Raw genomic sequence first — 22691 nt, forward strand, 5'->3', positions numbered from 1 at the left:
TTTGTATTCCAGCTTAGTCACAGCTAGTTGGGTGACTCAAGGCAAGACAACACTTTTTTGACCCTTGACTGCTTAATCTGCAAAATTAGAGAGTCACATGTGCAGTAAACTGTCCTTACTACCTAGGGGAATGTTGTAAAAAACAAACAAATATGAGTATGTATAAAAATACCCTGTCACTCTACAGCATTACTTTTTGCATCTTTGAAGTGTCACCTGCTACAGAAAGTGATATTGCCTTCACGCTGTATTCTTCTTCCAAATCGAGAGATGGTACTGACACAATCAATAACAAGAATAAGCAGTGGGTCTTCCCTGGTGGCGCAGTGGTTGAGAGTCCGCCTGCCGATGCAGGGGACGCGGGTTCGTGCCCCGGTCCGGGAAGATCCCACATGCCACGGAGCAGCTGGGCCCGTGAGCCATGGCCGCTGAGGCTGTGTGTCCGGAGCCTGTGCTCCGCAACGGGAGAGGCCACAACAGTGAGAGGCCCGTGTATCGCAAAAAAAAAAAAAAAAAAAAAAAGAAGCAGTGTAGTTACTAAAACCATGGAAACTAGAACAACATCCCTAATTATGGTTATTACAGTCATTAAACACTGTAAGATTAAATTAAATTTCCATTATAATCACTTCATTTACTCTTGCACTTGCAAGAGTGTGTGGCTTTTTGGTAGATGTCCTATAAACTCAAAGTCCAGGCAGAGATTCTTTCATTGCTGCTTCTGTTATCATAGCTGGGATTTCACTGGAATCCTCTGAAGTAGAGAAAATGTAATCTTGGAGCTTGGAGCCACTATGATACATGTCACATTGATTAAAGGACTGTTCACAAGCAAAAATCCAAGATTTTTAGCTTTTCCATCATTTCAAAATGTAGTTTGATATTAGAAGAAAAATTTCTTAAATAAGGAGAAAAATAAAAATGAAGAGTGTAGGAATAATAAAAAAGCATCATTTTAGAGTAGGTATAGAACATACCTACCAAGATGCTATAGGGAATCACATGAAGCTTTTCCAAATATGGATCTCCTCAAGGAGGGCAGGAAAATTTAAGATTCTTGCTACGCAGGATTACTGGATGTTTTAATCTGCTCTAATGGTGATATAGTTGAATAGAATTGTCAGTTAAACATTCTTATTAGGTATTTTATGTACTAAACTTTTACCTGAAAATAGTTCAAAAGCGACTGATTACATTCTAAGTCTTTCCATAAATCTCGGTATTTATTGATCTTTATAACAAAGTCAGGATTTTGATTGTGCAAGGCACTGGTGCTCTAAATGGGATTTTAGGATCCCACCTATTACTTACTATTACAACAGCTGCTATTAATACTACTTTCCCTCATCCCTTCTATTTCCACCCACACCCTACAGTTCTTTCCACATCTATCCTTTCCTTTCTTCGTCCAGAAGTTGTAAGAATCAGAAACTTTAACTTCTTTCCTATATAATGACACAATTTCTGGCCACCATATAATGAAAAATCTTTTCACTTATTATATATCATGTTTTTTGATGGTGTACTTATTTGCTAGGCTGTTTGTAATTTTTATATTTCATATCATTGTATTGCTAGGCATTGTCCCTGCTGTGATATGCGTGATACTTACCCTGGCCTTTTTTGTATCTTGATGTTTTGTGGTTTGTTCTTTCGGTTTAATTCATTCCCATTCTTGAACCATCTGAATTTGAGAGAGGAGTATTCAGAACTGGTCTCGCACCGAAGCACGAGTTTTGAACCTGCTGCAGACTCCTGACTTTTCATCTCTTTCAATCGGGGAGGCAAGGCTAAAAAAGAAAAGAGAAGGAAAAAAAGTTCCGATCACCTGGTAATCTTTCCAAGAGAAACATACTAATTTTGGTAAGCTTGATCAAGAAACCATTCCCAAAGCCTTTACTAATTGAGAGAGAAAAGAAAAAGGGGAGGGGGGGTGTCAACCAAAATGGATCTCAACTTAGAGGAGAATAAAATGCTCACATGAAATATATTCAGGGGGAAAAAGAAAAGAGAACTTAGGTAATGAAATTACTCTTCAAAACACACTCACAGATATAGAGAACAAACGAGTGGTTACCAGTGGGGAGAGGGAAGCAGAGAGGGGCAATATATGCATAGGGGATTAAAAGGTACAAACTACTATGTAGAAGATAAGCTACAAGAATATATTGTACAACACAGGGAATAGAGCCAATATTTTATATTAACTATAAATGGAGTATAACCTTCAAAACTGTGAATCACTATATCGTACACCTGTAACATATAATATTGTACATCAACTCTACTCCAATAAAAAATCATTCTTTAAAAAATTCCCAAAATTTATACATACATATATTTTATATATATATATTTTTTCAAGATAGTAATTTCCTCAATCTTTACATTCTCTGATACCATTAAAAATCCTGAACACTGGTCATTTCAAAGAATCAAAATCCTATGCTAAAAAAGAATATGTGACTGGGCCATTATTTCTAAAGCACATTCATATCCCAGATGACAATTTATCTTCATCACAGTTCTGTGAATAGGTACAGCAGGTGTCATACCCATTTTTTAAATGGGAAGTTTATTTTCAAAGACAGGTAAGTATCTCTTGTCCATGGTTATAACATTCTGGAGAGTCAGACTATCCCATCACCAGCCCAAAGAACAAAGAGGACTCATAAATCTTAACAACGCTCATTTCTTCAAGACAGAAATTCTTTGGTGACATCACTCTTTTACTGGACCTACAGTTAGTGTTCCACAAACGAAGACTGACCATTCAAGAAGGCCACCACAGTCTCGTCAAATTATCAGTTTGATTGGATTTCACCCTTCTAAACCTTCTCAACAGAGCCTGGGAGCACTTCAATTGTACATTAATTTGTAGGACACTTTACATCAAACACATATACCACTCCTACTTTAAGCAAGACTGCTTCAAAGAATATCTATTCTCTACTGAAATATTTATGGATAAAATGTTATAATATCTGAGATTTACTTCAACATGAAATGGTAGCGGGGAATGGGTAGGCATAAAAATGAAAAAACTTTCCCAAGAAGCTGATCATTGTAGAAGTAAGGCAATAGGTTGAAACAGGGATTTGTTGTACATTTCTATACAGTATGTCTGATTTTTTTCGTAATAAAACAGTTTAAAAAATAAAAGCATAACAAATGGATTCTCCTCTGCACACCAAATTTCACTTACGAATCAACACAGCAGAACCTGAGATCTCAACATCTCTGTTTCCACTGAGTCTTAGAAAAGCCAACTACAAAGTCTACTTCTGCCCCAGTTCAAGCCTTAATGGGAAGTTAATTCCTCAAACCCACCAAAGGAGACTGCACCTCCTGGATCCAGTGAGCAATTATTCACTGAGTATAGCCTCAAGACTCCAAGGACAGCAGTCAGAGCCACGTTAGACACCAACAGGAAATGGAGTACCTTTCCTACCCCGGGTAGTTTTGTTATTCTACAAGTCTGCCCTTACCAAGAAAATCCTCCCCAAATGTCAGGAATGAGCATATAAATTTTCCAGTAAAGTACAGCAAAAACTATTTGAACGTGTGGCTTCTCTGCAGTATTCCTACAATTATGTGTCCCTCTTTTTACTTATTTGGAGAGGAGGCGGCGAAGCAGGTGCCAGATATGGAGACACAGCAGCGAGTCAGGAAACGTATTTCAGATGTTCTTAGCCTTTGATACCTGATGATTTTCTCTTTTTTTTTTTCTGACAGCTTGAAAATAAGATTTACTTCCTGAAGAGCTTTTCTAGGAGTCTTCCTTTTAAGATACGGTCTGTGAATCTCTGTTTCGGAGGTTTTCAAAAACACTAAATTCTCATGTATCCGGAATAGTATTTGTATATTCCTATTAACGCCTTAAGATCATTTTCAATTTTGTAAACCTGGTGAAGGGTTTTAAAGAAACAAATCTCCTGGCGTTAAATGGCACCAAAAACTGGTTTACGTATATATTTATGTATATTAAGAAAAATAAAACACCTCATTTTTTCAATGTACAGATGAAAAGAACTAGTTTGAATTTTTTTTGTTGTTTTCACTTCATTTTGTGTTTAACTTGGCACACAAGCCAAACTCTCAAGGTTTCTTCCCTTGTCTCTATGCAAAATGTTCTAAACACGGTATTTCAGATATCCTTACCTCTCAATAAGTACCATGTTCCCTCACTCACCACTCCATTCATTTGCTTATCAATACAGCCTGAATACAAATCTACTGGATATGGTTTTCTGGTTTGAAATCTTCATGCAATTTGCTTGCATCTCTTTTTACTTTCTTTTCTCTTATTCTGTTCCCCCCTTTCTCTCACCTCTCCTTCCCTTTACCCTCCTGTCTTCATTTATTTGTTAAGAGTCTTGACTTCAAATGTGACGAAACAATCGGACAAATTGAAATGGAGGGATATTCTACAAAACAACTGGTCTAGGCTTCAGGAATGCCAATGTCATGAATGATAAAAGACTGTGAAACTGATCTAGATTAAAGGAAACTTTGACAAATAAATGCAATGTGTAGCGACTGATTGGACCTTGGTATAGGGGAAAAATAGTTACAAAGAACATTATTGGGACTATTGGGGAAATCTGAATAAAGGTATTGTAACAAAATTAAATTTCTCAAGTGTGATAATTGCATTGTGGTCATGCAGAAGAAATGTCCTTGTTCTCAGGAAGTATCTGCTGAAGTATTTAGGGGTGAAATGTCATCATGTCCACAACTAAATTTCACATGATTCAGCAAACAAGGAAATGCATGCATAAAGAAAGGAAGGAAGGAAGGAAGGAAGAAAGAAAGAAAGAAAGGAAAAAAGGAGTCGTGGTGTCTCTTAGTTTTTCTGCCTTTTCCGTGTGGTCTTTCTGCCATTGAAAAAGGCCTCAGGATTTCATTAAGTTCTTTTAAAGTCTTGGCTAAGTTTGCAGTCATGGAGATTCTTGGGAATATTTGTGCTATAATTTACAAATGTAGCTCTTAAGACTATATCTTCCATTTAAATTCTGTGAGCGGTATGGCACTGAAATCCTCATATGTTCAACCTGATAACCATGACTTTGGGGCTCCAACCCCACTAGGTCCTTTGGGGCAAGGAAAATAATCACTCACCTGGCAGATCAACACATCCATCCTTTCCTTTGGGGGTTCATGTGCAAAGACCAGTAGATCTTTTGCCCTTAAGAGATGATCTATGACGTAACGAGGCACAGACCTTCAGATACAAGGTCTTTCTTAACTAAAATATCCACTCCTTAAGCTGACCCTATTGTATAAACATTTCTTGATGTTTGGGATTCAGATATACCTCTGTTGACTAGCCTGAGTTTCTCTCGTGCATGCAGTCTCAAGGCTGTCACAAGCGCAGAAGCTCCCGGCTACTCTGACTTTGCCTCCTTAGAAGTCCACTCGTCATAATGTCCCTGCATGTCTTCAGGGGAAATCACCTATGACACGAGGATACCCAGCTTTTCAGAGAACAGCTGTTTTAAGGTGTTAACTCAAAATTCTCTGTAAATGGAGAAACAAATCTGTGACCCACCAACCCAGCTACGCGACTCACTGTTGGCTCATGGGTGTTCTGAGGTCAGTGGTACCTTCTAGAAAAGTACCATAAAAATTCCTCACTCACTCCAGGTGAAGCCCAAATGCAAGCATCCTATAGACTGGGCAACAACATAAATTCTTCTTTGTCCTCTCATATAGCCATCCTAACAGAACAGCCCTGGATATTTCACAGACTTGATAAAAATACAAACTAATATTGAGCACATATGGTCTGTGTGTTTTTTCTCCTCTATTCATAGTGAGACAATTTTCAATAAATTTTCTTCAATTATATTACAGAATAATAACTATATGTTACTAGAATACATTTTAGAAGTATGTATGTTTCTCACATATACAGTTTACTCGCATGAAATAATCTCATTTATTTCACTGAAAAAGTACACCACAGGGCTTCCCTGGTGGCGCAGTGGTTGGGCGTCCGCCTGCCGATGCAGGGGACGCGGGTTCGTGCCCCGGTCTGGGAAGATCCCACATGCTGTGGAGCGGCTGGGCCCGTGAGCCATGGCCGCTGAGCCTGCGCGTCCGGAGCCTGTGCTCCGCAACGGGAGAGGCCACAACAATGAGAGGCCCGCGTAACGCAAAAAAAAAAAAAAAAAAAAAAAAAAGTACGCCACCAAGTACTTTCTAACACTCAGGTATAACTTTATAAGACCAGGGGTAGTTTCTAAACCTTGGGGCAATTTTTTAAAGTGAGTACTTGGAGTTTAAAACTGCCAAAATTTTTCACTTGGATTTTAAAACTGCAAAAAAAAATGTACGTGCCTTTCAATTCTTGTTTAAGAGCAAATAGTCTGCTAATTAAAAATTGGTTGAAGGCAAACACAATGCTAAGTTAATGCTTCCAGTGCAGTAAGTGGTCTGAGCATCTTTGGAATGATTTAATTGTATTTGGTCTACCACAGTTCATAATTCTGCTTTCATTGTGATTCTGGAGAAGCAGCATTTCCACATCCTGAAACAATTTAATGATAGAGCAAGTTTTAAGCAGTCTTTGCCTAAATCTATTTCAAACCTGCCTGACAATAATATGAATATATCCACACCCTTAGAAATGTATCAACAAAGACAGACAGTAAAGTGCAAAAAGGAGCAGCCTATAAAAATAGAAACTCAAAAACGCTCAGAGCAATGCCACATGTTTTACCGGCACTCCTTTTCACAGGTTTTAAGTGTTTCAAAGGGCTTTAAAAAAAATTGTGGCAGTAATCCAAAAAAATTATTTTACATGCTCAGCACACAAAAATTGAAGGCACCAGGCTCATTTATTCCAATACTTCCATGTGTGAATAAATATTTGTAATAAAGGTGAAATAAATTTGTAAGAAGAACCATTCACCTAAGCAGTCCTCTTGTTTTACTTGTCTCCTGGGCACTTATTCTTTTTTTAATAGGTTCAGCACTGCCATATCAAATATTGTACCGTATTGTTAAGAACAGGAAACAAATTTTAGCATGTGTATGCTGCTGAGACATGCCGATAGCATGGGACACTAGATAAATTATTTCTGTTCTTTGAAGGTGCTGACACTGCAAAGCTAGCTCACGTTATAACTCTCTGTGTCTGTGCAGTTAATCTGAAGAGCCTCAACACTCTGAACAAACTAAACAGGAAACCTGCAAAATATTATCAAATAACCGTGAGCTTTCAGCTACGACCCCAGTGAAGTCTTCCCTGCATAAAACCAGTTAAAAGCCTGATACCGCACACGTGCAGATCTCACAGTGAAAACTGGTGACCGGCAACTGCGTTAGTTGATAAAAGTCCCACAAAGATCATGAATCAGTCCTCAACGCAGAAGGATGTCCTTTCTTTTTCATAGTCATGTTAAAGGTAAATTAGGGACGGAAGTCTCTAAAACTCCTTTCTCAAGAGGATTTTGGTCACAATGAAGAGAGTAGATAAAGTTTAGGCTTTGCCATCTGGTCGTCCCTTCCGGGCTGCACTCACAAATTTGACCATAAAAGGGAAAACTTATCTTATCAGGTTTCAATTTTGTAAATATAGCCATGTAAAAGGCATCGAGTTCTAGTGGCAATGGTATTTCCCAATACACCTAGGATTAAAACTACTGCTCCTGGGGCAGTGTGTGCTCTTAAGCTATGTTAAGGACCGTCCCACAGGTCACTGTTTGTGGCCACATGTGGTGACCTGCTGCTCACGCTGGCCTATGTCCAGCCGAATCGTCCTTCAGATAGACTGTTCCTAACTCCGGTTAACTAGAGTTCCCCGTGAAGCTTAAATGGGAAACTACCACGTGTCCCTGTGTATTCAGCAAGGATATTTGGAGAATGAGATAAAAGCATGTAGGTGCCTCCACTTGTGAGAAAGTCACTATAAAGTTCAGGGATTTATTATAAAGTATTCTCAAGCTGACTCCCTAATATTGGCAGCAAACTAAGCCAGTCAACACATTGAGAATAGGCTTCAAAGTATAGTGAAGATCGTTGGACCTAGAAATACCATTTTAGCAGTTCCACGTCCAACTCCTTATACAGGAATGTGTGAACTACTGAATAACACCTTTACGAGCATTTTGAACAACCCTCTTAACACCTGCATGGAAGGTGTCATTATACAACAGAAAACAATAAAACCAGGGGTGATATTCAGCATTTTACTTCTATTATTCACAACGGTAGTACCTCTACAGCCAAAGGTGGCATCTTACTAGTGTTAACCTCGATTTCCCAAACATTTCAGTCTCCACTGATGGGGATTTTCACACATGGACAAGCTCAAAGTTTCCCTTCCCACAGTTCACTGCTACAAGTTGACTGAACAGTAGGATTCTTTTAAATGCTCATTTCTAGGGGATGAGCCAAAACCAGGCTAGTCAAAAACTATGCTTATTCTAAGGTCACAGAAAATGACTTATCACATTCTACAGCTAAGCACCATACCCAACGGGCTGCACTGAAGAGGCACATGTACAAAAGAGAACCATTTAAGGAATTTATCCCTACCCAATCAAAGGGGGTCAGGTAAGAGCAGTCATTAGTAGGCGGTCACAGTCCCTATTTGGAAGCTGAGGCTTTTGATGGTGGTGGTAGTGGTGTGTCCATTTTGATTGGCACTATATCCAAACATCCAAACGTCTAAAGGTATCAGGTGGAAGATATATAGGATCTCAGGGACCTAGCACAAAGTAAGACCTCAAGTGTTTGCTGAAAAAATAAGTAGAAGGAAGGATCTAGAAGATACTGATAAAGAAGACACCCAGTCCAAACATTATTCCCAAGTATACACCCACCTTCTCAAAAGACTTTTTAAATTTGAGATCAAAGGGCCCCAGCGACGTTATTTTTTGTTTTTATGCATTCCACTGAATTAGGACTCTTAACACTCTCTGCCATGTGATGCTAATAGGTAGGAAATGTAAATTTAACTGGAAAATCGCCCGATAAGCAGTACTGCCTTTACTTTGCAATTTTTGTATCGTCCTATCGTTCTCTGATCTGGTCATCACTGTTAGAGGGTTCTCTACTCGATTCCTGCCTCAGTTAAGATGCTGGTCCTCGAACTGTGTTCCTCTCCATCTCCTTTAATGTACCTGATCTCAGAGTCTCCCACAGAAGCCAGGCTGTTCTTCCATTTCAGCAGGAGAAGCAGACGTATTTTAATATTATCTCTTTTGCCTTCAAATCAAAGTTGATCGACTGTCTTCATCGACTGATCCCAGTCTGTGAGGTCTAAATTTGTTCCCTTAACTCTGAAGTTATTTACGATCAATGCATATCCCAGATTTACCATTTGTGTCAAATTCCCTCTTCCCTTGTCCTTGTATGTATTTCTTGTAGGATGGATAATTATTCTTTCTGCTTTATAGGCGAGGATATGGGGGGTTATCCAGGCACTTGTTCAAGGTCACAAGGCTGTCAAGGTGCAGACCAGGATTTAAACCCAGGACTTTTCCCTCCAGAAGGATGATTCTGCACAGTTTAGGTGGAGATAAGCAAAAGGGAAGGAGGATAGCAGACTAAAGATCTAGAATGATTATTCCATTTCATAGTCACTATGGTAATTTTATATGTCTTATAATAAGCTACGTCAACTAGATCACCTCTCCACATGTGTCTGCGAGACACAACACTGTACAATTCCACAAGGGAAATAAGCGCAGATTTACTAGGTAAGAGAATTTTTCAGCCTGAGAAATTGATATTATGTTTGTTGAAATTAGCAATCTTCTTCTTCTCTACAGTTCTGTAGTGCCTGACCCAGTTATTTCATAGGTTGAGGGTCAAAGATAAAACTATAAAACTACTATAATAGTGGTCCCAAGACCTACGAGATGAAGTTAAAATAAGGTTCTCTTAGTACTTTCAGCAATAAACTCCCAATAATAGCTAACAATGGTTGAGTACTTACTACGAACCAGACACGGCTCTAAGAATGTCATGTTCATTAACTCTTTTAAGTTCTGTAACAATTCCAGGAGATATGTATTATTATGTATTATTCCCAATTTACAGATAGCAAGACAGAGACAGAGAAGTAAAGCAACCTCCCACAATCACACAGCTTGCATATTGTGGTGTCAGTATCTGGACCCTGGAAGTCTGACTCCAGAGCTCCTGCTCTTAACTCCTAGGCAATCAACTGAATAATTTGCTCTGTTGGATACGTTTATATGTCAAACGTAAGATTTAATTTATCGCTATGTTAACAGTGTCCATATTTCCCTGATAACACCTGGCATACACCATAGGACAGATCATTTCTGCATATTCCAAGTGCAAAAAATAGTCTGGGAGAGAAAGTTGATATGAAAATGGCTGACTCTTCTAAGCTACTTTGATGATTTACGGGGAAATACATGTATATGTACAGCGGATTCACTCTGTTATAGAGCAGAAGCTAGCACACCATTGTGAAGCAATTATACTCCAATAAAGATGTTAAAAAACAATACAGAATACTTGAAATTGGTATTACACAAAAAAACTGTTTTTTGAACTGTGTGATTGTCATCCACCAAATGCCACAGGGGTGGACTGTATATCACTCCAGCGTTCACTGAAATGCAATAGCTCCCACGTGGGGACACGGCAACAAGAGGGCCTTAAGAGATTATTGATGTTCTTTCCAGGTGTAAAGGCAGATCGCCGAGAAGCTGGAGTCAATCACGGCACCGCTGCTGGCAGCTTTAAGGTAAGTGTTCAACAAGCCTGCCTAATTAATGCTGTCAGCACAGCTGTCCCCAATTATAAGGACATCTCACTTACGGACAGAGAGAAGCTGTTCTGCAAGCTTCACTTAAGGCCATCAATACACAGGGTTAAAATGGACCCATTACAGTTTGACCTAATTGACATGTAGCAAATTTCATTTGACATAAGTTTATAAATTTGATCTTTTCTGCTGTCAGAAAGCAGGGTTTATCTCTCCCCTTCATTTGCTATCCATACCTTCCATATTCACTTCCAATATGTCACTTAAAGAGAGACCTGGATAAATACCCAGTTACTGAAAGTTTGATATTCTATTTATTTATTTTCCTGTGGTAACGGGGCTCTTCTCTTCTGATGTGTTCATGACTTAAGTAAATTTAGGACATTAGCATGACCTTGATGTGTTACTAATATGTGTCTGTGACCATTATTTCTTCAAATGGAATTACAATCATTTAATTAATCATTAATCATTACAATTACAATCATTTAATTAACTGATGTCACTAAATCCTAAAATTTAAAATTCTCTTTCTTCCTTTGAGAGAAGGACCTTATTTCGATGTTCTGTACTGGAATGAAATTCCCAGATGAGTTAGTTAACACTTGATTATAACTAGTTTTAAACAATAACAGCTGTGGGAAAACTTCTAAGCACTGCATAAAACGTAAAGCACTGTTTTTGAACAAAGTCCTAATTTATACCAGTATTAGTACCCCATCATCTACTTTTCACATAGCCACTTAAAACCTACGTCTCCTGTGAAGAAGAAAACACTCTAGCAGAGCTAATCATGAAATAAACGTGTTTCCTTTCGGGACCTCAAAAGTGTCTTTCTTTGTTATTTAGGCAGGTCAACTCTTCTGGTAACCATGTTCCTTATTTTTCTACTTTATTCACAGATAACTTATTAAACTGAATGACACTTCAGAAGTGCATGCCAGGATTGAAGGGAGGCTTCTCAGTTCACTGAGGCCAACCAGATCAAAGTTAAATCTGTCTTTGTTTTGCCTACTATAGTTAAATAACCAGCTCTGCAATGCCTCCTTAAGTAGGGCCCAAGTTTGACTTTTGGGGGATCTTTAAAGCTTGTGTAGCTCTTTGCATTTTTAAGCTGGTCCACCGACAACCTAACAACTAACAATCCTTATCATTTTACTGCTACCCCACAGGAAAGACTAAGAAAGGCAAGTTTCTTATCTTAGCGTTCCCAGCGTCACAAATTTGTCGAAGAGGCAGAAAATGACCAGAGTCAAATAAACAGATTGTTTACAGTAAGAAAATCTGTGCTACATCATTGATCATCTAAAGCAATATAATCCTGTGACCTATATAACAGAGCTACAAGGCTGTGATGCTTTCCCGCACAGTCCTTGGAAGCCAAACTGTAAGATCAGAGCCAAAGGAGTCTGGTTTCAGACAACACACACACACACAATCACAATAAGGAAGACTTCGAATTCACAGTTTCCCTTATTTGACATAAAAAATTAGTTCACTAAAGCATCTCTTGAAAGTTCACTAAAGCATCTCTTAAAAGTACAAGCTGCTTCCTGTACACTGAGATAATCCATTGGTTCTCAAATTGCAATCAAATTTTCTCAGCACAAAGATTCACAAACATGGCACAAAAGAAACCTAAATGAAGCTTACTTAGCATGTCAACATTTGCCTTTCATTTCCTCCACAGGGACACTGGCGCGCCACTAGAAATATCTCATTTTGTTTGTTTTTATGTAGAAAGAAGTTTAATTGGCTCCTTTGCTAATGGTTTCTAGTCCATGGATTTAACTGACTAAACTCCACACATAACATTCTGTGCTTCCACCTATAGCTTTTCATAGTCTCTATGAACAGTAAGAATCAGGAGTTTGCAGACCCAGGATCTAATGCTTGTTTGGTCTGTGGGACCAAAGAGGCACTGTGAACCTCAATAATCTTATCCATAAAAAGGGGTGAGGGGGACTAGATCTGCCTTACCTATTTCACAAAGCTGGAAAAGTCTAATTAAAAATGGTGGTTCTGGGCTTCCCTGGTGGCGCAGTGGTTGACAGTCCGCCTGCCGATGCCGGGGACACGGGTTCGTGCTCTGGTCCGGGAGGGTCCCACGTGCCGCGGAGCGGCTGGGCCCGTGAGCCATGGCCGCTGAGCCTGCGCGTCCGGAGCCTGTGCTCCGCAGAGGGAGGGGCCACAGCGGTGAGAGGCCCGCGTATCGCAAAAAAAAAAAAAAAAAAAAAAAAAAAAAATGGTAGTGCAAGCATTTTGCATCTTTAAAAAAATTGTGTTTTCATTTTTAGTGCCGACTGGACTGTCATTATCTATAGATCATCTGAAAAGTCAAAAAAGGTTAGCTCATATATATCCAAATGACACCAAATCACGTAATTAACAGCTGAAAAACTGCATATAGCTGTGGTCACTCCTCAAGACTAAAAAAAAAAAAAAAGCAGCTGGAAACTATCAAGAAGGGTCACTAAAATGTTCAAAGGGAAGTGCTGCCAGTGTAAAGGAATAGACTAAACATTCTACAAGCCTCAAGACTGATACAAGGAAGGCCAAGAAAGGAAAACAATGGGTCTTTAAAGTCATAAAAATTTTAGATTCATAGAAGAGTACTACAATGCATGGAAAGCCCTGCAAGCATGAAGCAGGTAGCATTGGAATAAAAAAGGAAAAGAAGCACCTTCATACGCGATTTTATTTCAGCATGAAAGGTTATACTCAAGATGGCAAAATCTGAATAAGGTCTATAGTTCAGCTAATAGCATTATACCAATGTTAATTTTCAGTTTTGATCAATATATCAAGGGAACGGGAAGCTGGAGGAAGGGTATATGGGAACTCTGTCCTATCTTTGCAATTCCCCAGTGAATCTAAATTATCCCTTCCCCAAAACATACTCAAGATGACCAGCCCAATTCATGTATTTTTTTGTATAGTAAGTTAAGTGTCCCTCTTCTGTGTTCCCATAAAGCCATTATTATTCCATTTAGTACAATGCATTTTATCTTTATAGGCATTTGTTTCACCCAGGAGACAGAAGGCTCCTTTAAGTCAGGGGCTTTTTTCTTTTAATTCAGCTTTTATCCTAGTAACTAGCACAGTGCCCAATAATACTTGCTGAATAGGAGAATGAATAAAGTAATAAAGTCAGTCTGGGAGTCAAATACTCCATATCAAATGAGTCACTTGTTTCTCTCTAATGCACAAGATTTATGCAAAAACACACTGGCTTTATCAGGGTTATCATGTACCTTTCCTACTCATATGATATGAATGTATTACATGGTCTTTTCTTAGTCAAACATATTAGAATATTCCATATTGAAAAGATCTTCTGAAATCCAACTAGTATCGAGATACTGGCTCATTAATAGAGATAACCAGCTTTATTCTCTTAGATATTTCTCGATTTCCATTCTTTCAACAAATATTATTGAATGTCTATTGAATGGATACTACTGTTTTAAGTACTCAAGATACAGACTTGAACAAGAAAAACAAGATCCCTGCTCTCCTTGGAGCTTACATCTTGGGGTAGGGACAGGCGTAGAGGGAGAGCCTATTAATCATTTAGACTGTTATATGACTTGTAAAATAAATTCTTTATCTTTAACTCTAAGAGCACTAAAAAATTGTTGAGGTAGCTGTATAGTTTCCACTTAGTCATGCAATGTAGCTTTCTTTTCTATTTAAATTGAGACTGAGAATTGATCCCTAAATCTAATTTATAACCAACTAATATTAATCAGTTAAACACTGCTCAATTGGTAAAATGGCATTTTGAAAGCTTTTATTCATGGTAGCAAGTTATTTTTCATATTAAAAACAACTCTATTAAGGAGGCTTCCTCTGCATAAATTATATTCTCAATATTTCATTATACTGCATTACACTTTTACCATTATACAACTCAATATAAGTTGTGAAGTTTCCTGGTTAAAAGGCTGAGTCAGACAGACCTAAATTCAAATCCCACTCTGCTATATACTAGTTGTGCAACCTTGGGAAAAATTCTTCAAATTCTCTAGACCCCAGTTTCCTAAAATTTAAAATGAGATTACAGTAGAATCTACCTCATAGGGCTGTTAAAAGGATTTAAAAAGATCATGCAATTTAAGCACTGAGCAGTATGTGTCCCAGTGCAAGCACTCAATAAATGTTGGTAGCAATTCTTATTATATCTTTACTTAAGCCTTCAATACATTTCAGCAGTTTATAAAGCTTTCTAAATTAACATAAAGTTTTTAAAGTGACTGCTCACTTAGAGCTAAGACCAGTGAAAGCACATTCATTCCTCTGGCAGATGGAATAATGACTCCCAAAGATGTCTCAATCCTAATTCCTAGAACCTGTGAATATGTTGCCTTGTATGGCAAGAGGGACTCTGCAGATGGGATCAGGGTGAGGACCTTGATGTGGGGAGATGATGCTGTATCAGCTGGTTCACCCAATCTAGTCACGTGAATCCTTAAGAGCAAATAATCTCTCCCTGGTGTAGTCGGTAGAAGAATGGTCAGAGACGTAATGCTGCTGGCTCTCGAGTCAGGGGAAGGGGCCCTGAGCCAAGGAATGCAGGCAGCCTCTAGAAGCTGGGAATGCCAAGAAAACGGATTTCCTCCTAGAGCTTCCAGAAGGGAGTGCAGCCCTGCCAACACTGTGATTTTTAGCCCAGTGAGACCTGTCTCAGAATTCTAACCTATAGGACTTCAAGATAATAAATGTGTTGTTTTAAGCCTCTAAGTTCACGGTAATTAGTTACAGCAGCCATAGGAAACTAATACAATTCCCAGAGAGAAATTGATTCTGTTGATTTTCCAATATTAAGAACGGTGCAACTCTATCTCATGAAATGGTATATAGGATGTTCCTGTATAAAAATTGATATATCAGGGTTAGTAGAACTACTAGCTATGCATCACTTCATCTTTCATAGCCTCCTCTCAGGGGCCGAGAGAGGATCCACACTGAAGGAATCACAGACCCCAGGGAACAGAGGTTGGAAACCATTTAGGAGTTCAGGAACCAAGTTCAGCCCCAGAGACTGACCCCAACCAATCGTGGCCAAGACCATTGTTCTCTCTCTCGGGACTCAGCTTCCTGTTCATAAAAACAAGAGGTTGGATCATCTTTCAATGCTATTAAGCTCCAAAGTGAGTCAGGGAGATCGTTTTTTTCTCCTTTTTGTACACTGTGTTTCAGGAATTTATGAGCTGAGAGTCACCAACCTAATTTTTATATTTAAACATGATTTATGAACACTACCATCCCAATGACAACAGTATTGTCACACCACCAAAAAAGAGAAGAAAGGACTTCTATGAAATTTTCCAAGGTTCTCAAGAACCCAAACCTACATATTGGTAGAAATGTGCTTAAATTTGACAGTTAAGGTAACAAAATAAAATAAATCATTTTTTGAGTAACTTTACTATTTAAGTAGCAGTAATTTTTTTCTTGATTTCTGGAAAACATCATTTAGGGATTTTAATAAACAAAAATGTAAAACAAATCTTCAGACAAAGACTCTACAGATTAAACATTACATTCACTTCTGGGTTGATATATGAAGAAGCCCACCACTTGGGAATCATATATCTTAGCTTTAGGCCATAATTTCTGTTTCTAAAGAAAGTTATTTCTTGCATGACTTTGGTATACCTCAAATATCTTACATAACACGAGGGAAAATTGTGTAATGGGACCAAAAGTGTGCAGTGAATCTGTTGAACAATGATCTATCTGTAAAAGGGGGAAAATCATCCTGACATAAGTTAACAGCTATAGAAATCTGACAGATAAGAACATAGCCTAAATCAAGCTTTTAGACAGGTCATGAAAGCCATTCCTAAATCATCTTTAGTATCAACACTTTCTGACAAAAATCCACCAGCAGTGCAGTTGACTTCTTTGATTTAACCATTAGAAAGTAACTGTGAGAAATCAAACTTTAAGAATTTTACCATAACAATGGTGACAAAAAATAGAGAGGAAGCAAAATTTCTATAGTGGTTCTGCTATAGCATGTTTTAATGTATTAATAAGTAGGTCCTAAGTAGGGGCATGATACCAGCACATTATTGATTGAAAGCACTAAGGGACAAGCTTTCTTCTGATTAAAGAGATAGCCATGGTAAGACATGAAGATCTTATGGAAAAAAAGCTAATATCCTCCAGATGTGCATTGCAAGTTGTAGCTAGTTCAGTGGCTTCAAGGATCACTACATTTTCCACTATGTAAAGCTAAATGGAAGAGCTGACGGTACAGATGAAAAAGGTACAAAGATATTTCCCCCTTTTTGTAAGAAGTGCTATAATGATGGCATGAACCAGTCTTTAAAAAAAATTGATAAAGAAGTTAATACTGATCTTTGCTAGAAGAGAATGCCCTCAAGAACCAACGCCTGCAAAATAGGTACCAGTCTCAAGGTTTAAGGATATAAAGATTCGACTAAGTTGTTAAGAACAAGTATCACCGGAGTTGTAACTGTACTTTCTTGTTAGTGCTCCAATTACAGTTCCGTACCTTTTCACTTCTCTTCACCCAGACCTACTTTTCCCAGAAGCCCCGATATTTTTAGCTTACGATGTTGTAAAATGAGGACTTTTTTCAGGAATGCAAACATGGAGTTTCAGCAGAAATATCTGTAAGTAGGACAGGGATCTGTCAATGGTCTGGCAGACTGTCTTCCACCCAGCCAGAGGTTCTCAAACCTTGTGTACATACAAGTCACCTGGGCAAGTTTATCAAAACAAATAGGAAATATTCATAGACCGCCATCAGAAGACTCTGATACACTAGAGTCAGAGAAAAGCCCAAGAATGTGTTCTTTCGAAAAGCACCTCAGATGATTCTGATATGGGTGATCTGGGCACAATATTTTCAGAAATATGACAATGCTCTGAGGAAGCAGTTCTGTCCAAAAGTTGCTCAGCATTTACAGAGTTAATGCCCACTCCACTAAGTCTTTCCAGTAAGACATCTTTTTTTGGAATGCTTAACGTTTATTTTCCTAGGTAAATTCAAAAGAAATAAGGTTTGATTTCCCTTCTGGAGAAATTCAGAATCTTACAGAAAGAGACAAAAGTGAATTATGAGAAGTTTTACATTCTTATAGGAAGTGCTATAATGGGTGGCATCTGCTTAGTTACCTACACGGCTCAAGTTCTAACCCTTCATATCCAAAATAATAGTAAGCTAGGTGCTGGATGTAAAAAAAAAAAATGTTTTTTTGAAAACAGTGAAAAAGGAGAGAAAACGAGAAAGGGAGAATCAGATATTCCAAAAAATTTCTCCTGAACTAGACACCTGCATGCAGATAGCTTTATGTGTTAGGAAAGGTAGACTATTCTCTATGTAAGGGCAGAGTCATTTCATAATATTTAAACAACTTATTTAAAATATATTGTACTAATCAGGCACACATTTATTTTGGAGAGTTCATATGGACGTTGCTTAAAAATATTTTTCCCTAGTCTTTAAAGCTGTGTAAGAGAAAGAAACAAACAACTTTAAACTTGTGCTTTCTTTAAGATGAGTATATATGCCTGTCCTCAGATTGGAATGGCTAGATCTAGAAAAGGTAGTTAAAAACTATAAAATATGGTATAAGAACTTTGCATTCCCAGACCTAGTTTAAACTTCATTCGAAAATTGAAGCCCTACCTTAGTGTCACCATTCAATCTTCACAAGATACTACCTCCAAATCTTCTTACTCATCCGTCTCTCCTAGGCGACCATGAGCATTAATACCTGTGTGGATATTAGTATCTCTAGCCTAGATCTCTTGGTTGAGATCTAGATCTTTGTTAGTGTTGCTTATCTCAAAAAAAAAAAAGCAAAAAATGTCACAAACATTCACTCAGTTGAGCAAATATAAAATTTCATTTTCTCATCAATTCACACCCTATATCCAGTCCACTAAAAAAATCAGTCAACTTTACTACCACCTCTCCTCCTCCTCCCATGCCCATCCCAGGTCCTTTCCTGAAGGGAAATTCTGAACTAGAAATTAGGCAATACGCAGAGCCAATGAACTAGAAATGAGCCGACTATAAAGCAATCGCAAAAGAAGAAAAGAGGGGAAAGAAGAAGTAGGCCAACCACAAGGGCAATTAAATACCAACTGAACTAAACTGCATCCTAGGAAAGGGGGAAGTCACCAGAACAGAACTGTCTTCATGAAGGATAGCAACGTCTGTTATGGATTCCACATTAGAGAGGTAGACCCAACCGGTATGGACACTGAGACAAAGGTCAGCTGTGAAACCTGGGGAAAGATTAGAAGGTGTAGTTGGAAGGAGTATTCCTAGGTGGGGAGCAAAGAGAAGGATTTATAATCTGCTAGTTAGCTTTATTCCACATCCGGCCTTAGATTTGTGGGTTCACTTCTGTTTCTGAGCCACCTGGTTTTCCCTAATAGCATAGAACTCCGTGCCTTTAAGGGTGAAGCATAACTGGTTCTCTCCCAACAGCTTGGCATCCTGAACAGAATTCAAGGTTCAGTAATTATGAGAACAAATGCGGGAGAGGTGGATGGTGGACTTGTTGCATAAACTGTCTAAAATAAAGGATACTCAGATCAACTACTGAATTTGAGACTTTTTTTTAGGACTATATTGGAATAAATTGATCAACAGCCTTTTGAAGGCCTGATGAGAACGCAGGTTCCTAGTAAAAAGATAGAACAGGCTGGAGAACATAAGCAATGTCAGTTACAAAAAAAAAAGTCAGAATAAGGACTTCCAGAACAAATAGCAAGGATATATATCTTTATGGCAGAATATTGAGACGACAACAACTTTTCAAGGGATATTATAGAGCAGAGGTAGGCAAAATACAGCCCTCAGGCCAAATCCTGCCCATCACCTGTTTTTGTAAATAAAGTTTTACTGGGACACAGACACTCATTTGTTAGTAAATCATCTATGTCTGCTTTCACGCTAAACTGCAAAGTTGGCTCTTTACAGAAATGTTTGCAGACTCCTGTTACAGAGCATCAGTACGTCATCATAGGGTATCTATAGAATTTCATCTAGCAATTGGAATTGGCTGGTTTCATAAGGACAGATTACAGAATGGGAATAATTCATGTGGGATCTACATTTTGAGGTCCAAGAATGAACTCAGTATACAGAGTGGAATTTCCAAAATACTATCTGTGAATACAAAAGAAACAAGCTCCCCATCCAGACAAGCTGAGGGGGCTATGATACGCTTATAGTAAGTGCTGGCATTACCTAGTTCAGGACAAAAAATGCTTGCAATTTATGGATGGGATAAATAGATTAGAAAAGGATGGTGGAGAAGTCAACTTCAAAGTAAGAAAATAAATGTTATAAATTTGTGAATTAATGCTTTATTTGGTGTATAGTTATTTAGTGTATATGATTCTTTTTGACGATGATTTCCTACCTAGAAAAAGAGGAAGACAGATTCACCCAAACCCTGACTCACAGAAGCGCCCCCTGGATGAGGACAGTTATCAGAGACAGGAAATGAGGTCTGTAGAATAGAAAACTAGAGACATAATCATGAAATATCTCACCCATTTAGAATCTGAAAAACTGAATCTACCCAAAAGAGGAAAATTCTGATATTACTTTGTTAGTAATTTATAAAATCTTCTATTCTGTTTAAATTTGAGAGGCTATGCCATTATGTCCCTGATGGCTGTCAATGATTTTCAACTATAATCAAGATGGCTGGGAAAGACGTAAATGTAAGTTGGAATAATACATTGTAGTTAAGCAGGAACTATTCCAGGATTGTGACAATGGATTCTTATTTTAGAAAGAATGGACTTTTGGCTTAATGAATCAAATTTGGACAGTAACAGTATTAGGAGGCTCTCTAAACTTTATCTCAGAGACTTGACTCTGTACCTCGCTTATGCTGTCTGCATGACATTCCGTCCAGTTTCTTCCTGGGAGAGCTCTGAGATCATTTACATTGTTTACAAAATTATGCTGTTTTTATAACGAGGATTAGCAGGAAAAAGGTAAGTGACTTTAAAAAGATTGAGAAAATTGAGGAAAATAGATTTTAGAAAGACTCGGGAAGTGTGTCACACGTTGTAATTATTTCTAAAATGTGTTGCAATTGTCTCTTTGAAAGGAGGAAATGAGAATTATAGAAGTGGATTGGGATGAAATACTTTGGGTAAGAAGTCAGATGAAAGACATTTTAAAAATGCAGGCAACCATTTGAATGTCTTGCTATGCTTCTAAAGTTGAGTTTATAAAAGTGTAAGTGACAAGAAAAAAATGCAGGCAACATGAGAATATATGACAGGGAACTCTAATGCGCTGTGGTGACCTAAATAGTAAGGAAATCCAAAAAAGAGGGAATATACGTATATGTATAGCAGATTCGTTTTGTTGTACTGTAGAAACTACACAACATTGTAAAGCAACTATACTCCAATAAAAATTAATTAAAGGGCTTCCCTGGTGGCGCAGTAGTTTAGAGTCCACCTGCCGATGCAGGGGACATGGGTTCGTGCCCCGATCCGGGAAGAGTGGCTGGGCCTGTGAGCCATGGCCGCTGAGCCTGCGCGTCCGGAGGCTGTGCTCCGCAGCGGGAGAGGCCACAACAGTGAGAGGCCCGCGTACCACACACACACACACACACACACACACAAATTAATTAAAAAAATACATAGGAAAGATAGAAGATAAAGATGAACGTAAAAGAAAAAGGGTTGGTAATGAACTACATTTAAAAATTACATGGGTTTTGGAATCAGACATAGTTCAGAGACTGAATTTTCTCAGTATTTATTTTTATGGGCATTTATATATTTGTAATTTAAAACATAGACCTATTATTATCACGCATATGCGATTATTTACTAACTGTGAGTTGTATTACCATGGAATTTATTCCTACCTATTCCTTTTGAATAACTCTGTTGGCTTGTTGAAGGCAAAGGAATCCAAGACTTGTATATGAAGGCTGAACTGAGAAGGTGGGGAAACACTGAGGCAGAACCCAAGCAGGAAGAAGACGCAAGTCCAAAGCTTGAAGACAGAATCTCGAAATCAAAACCTCCTCACCTGCGCTGTAAAATCACGATGGCACTGACTACTTGGATACAGGGCCAGACCCTCAGTGAGGGGTGGTGCTAAACACCTCCTGTGTGCACGTCATTCACAACAGAGCAAAATGAATTTATAGACATCTCAAACTGCAAAGGAACCAACATCCTAAATAGTTCTAGTGAGTAAAGGATGCTAAATAGAAATTAATAATAGAGTCCAGCATCCATCATTCCTAGTTTCAGATGTACATGTCACTGTTGTGTCTTTAATGAGGACCACTATTTTTACTGTTTTGTTTTATTTTATTGCCTATAAAAATATTCATAAAGGCTACTGCAAGTTCATCCTAACTTCAATCCAGTTGACCCAACTTTCCCACCATAGATTTTTCCAGTACTTAACCAGGCATAGCTCACGTGTACATCTATATATGCACTGCCCATATGTTCACTGATAAACTATACCCTTCTCTCATATGTAATAAGGATGTGCACTTCTTAGGGATTTGGTTCAAAGATTAACGCAAGCTCAATGGACATTGCTATCAATCACCTACACTCCTGTCCTTTACCGATAACCTTATAATCATAATTCATATTAGCATAATCACCTTCTCACTGATTACTGAAAGACCCAAAATCATCAATAATTCAGTTACGTATGTGATACTTTATCTTAAAGAAAGGTTTCTTTCAAACCAAGGGTTGATATCCAGGGATTTCTGATTAATTCTTAAATTAACTCGAAAATTTAATTAGCAATGATATTATATTTGAAAATATTCTGGTTGAGATTTATTCATCTTAAAAACCTTAATAATAGAGTGGAGCAAAATACTTATTTAGAAATTCCCATTTCAGTTTTTGTTTTGCTTTGTTTTGTTTTGATGAGCTC

At 38.1% G+C, this 22691-nt stretch overlaps 1 protein-coding gene across 6 annotated transcripts in view; it reads right to left on the minus strand.

Annotated features, from left to right (window-relative positions):
* Positions 1-22691, minus strand: part of NRG1 (neuregulin 1) — a 1016158-nt gene that overhangs the window by 162903 nt on the left and 830564 nt on the right. For all 6 annotated transcript variants that reach the window (XM_060136219.1, XM_060136227.1, XM_060136222.1 and 3 more), the window contains exon 2: positions 1613-1790. In XM_060136219.1, coding sequence (XP_059992202.1) covers positions 1613-1790 — 178 coding nt within the window. The remainder of the gene's footprint in view (positions 1-1612; positions 1791-22691) is intronic.

This window comes from Lagenorhynchus albirostris, chromosome 21 (assembly GCF_949774975.1).
Source record: "Lagenorhynchus albirostris chromosome 21, mLagAlb1.1, whole genome shotgun sequence".
Classification (NCBI taxonomy): Eukaryota; Metazoa; Chordata; class Mammalia; order Artiodactyla; family Delphinidae; genus Lagenorhynchus; species Lagenorhynchus albirostris.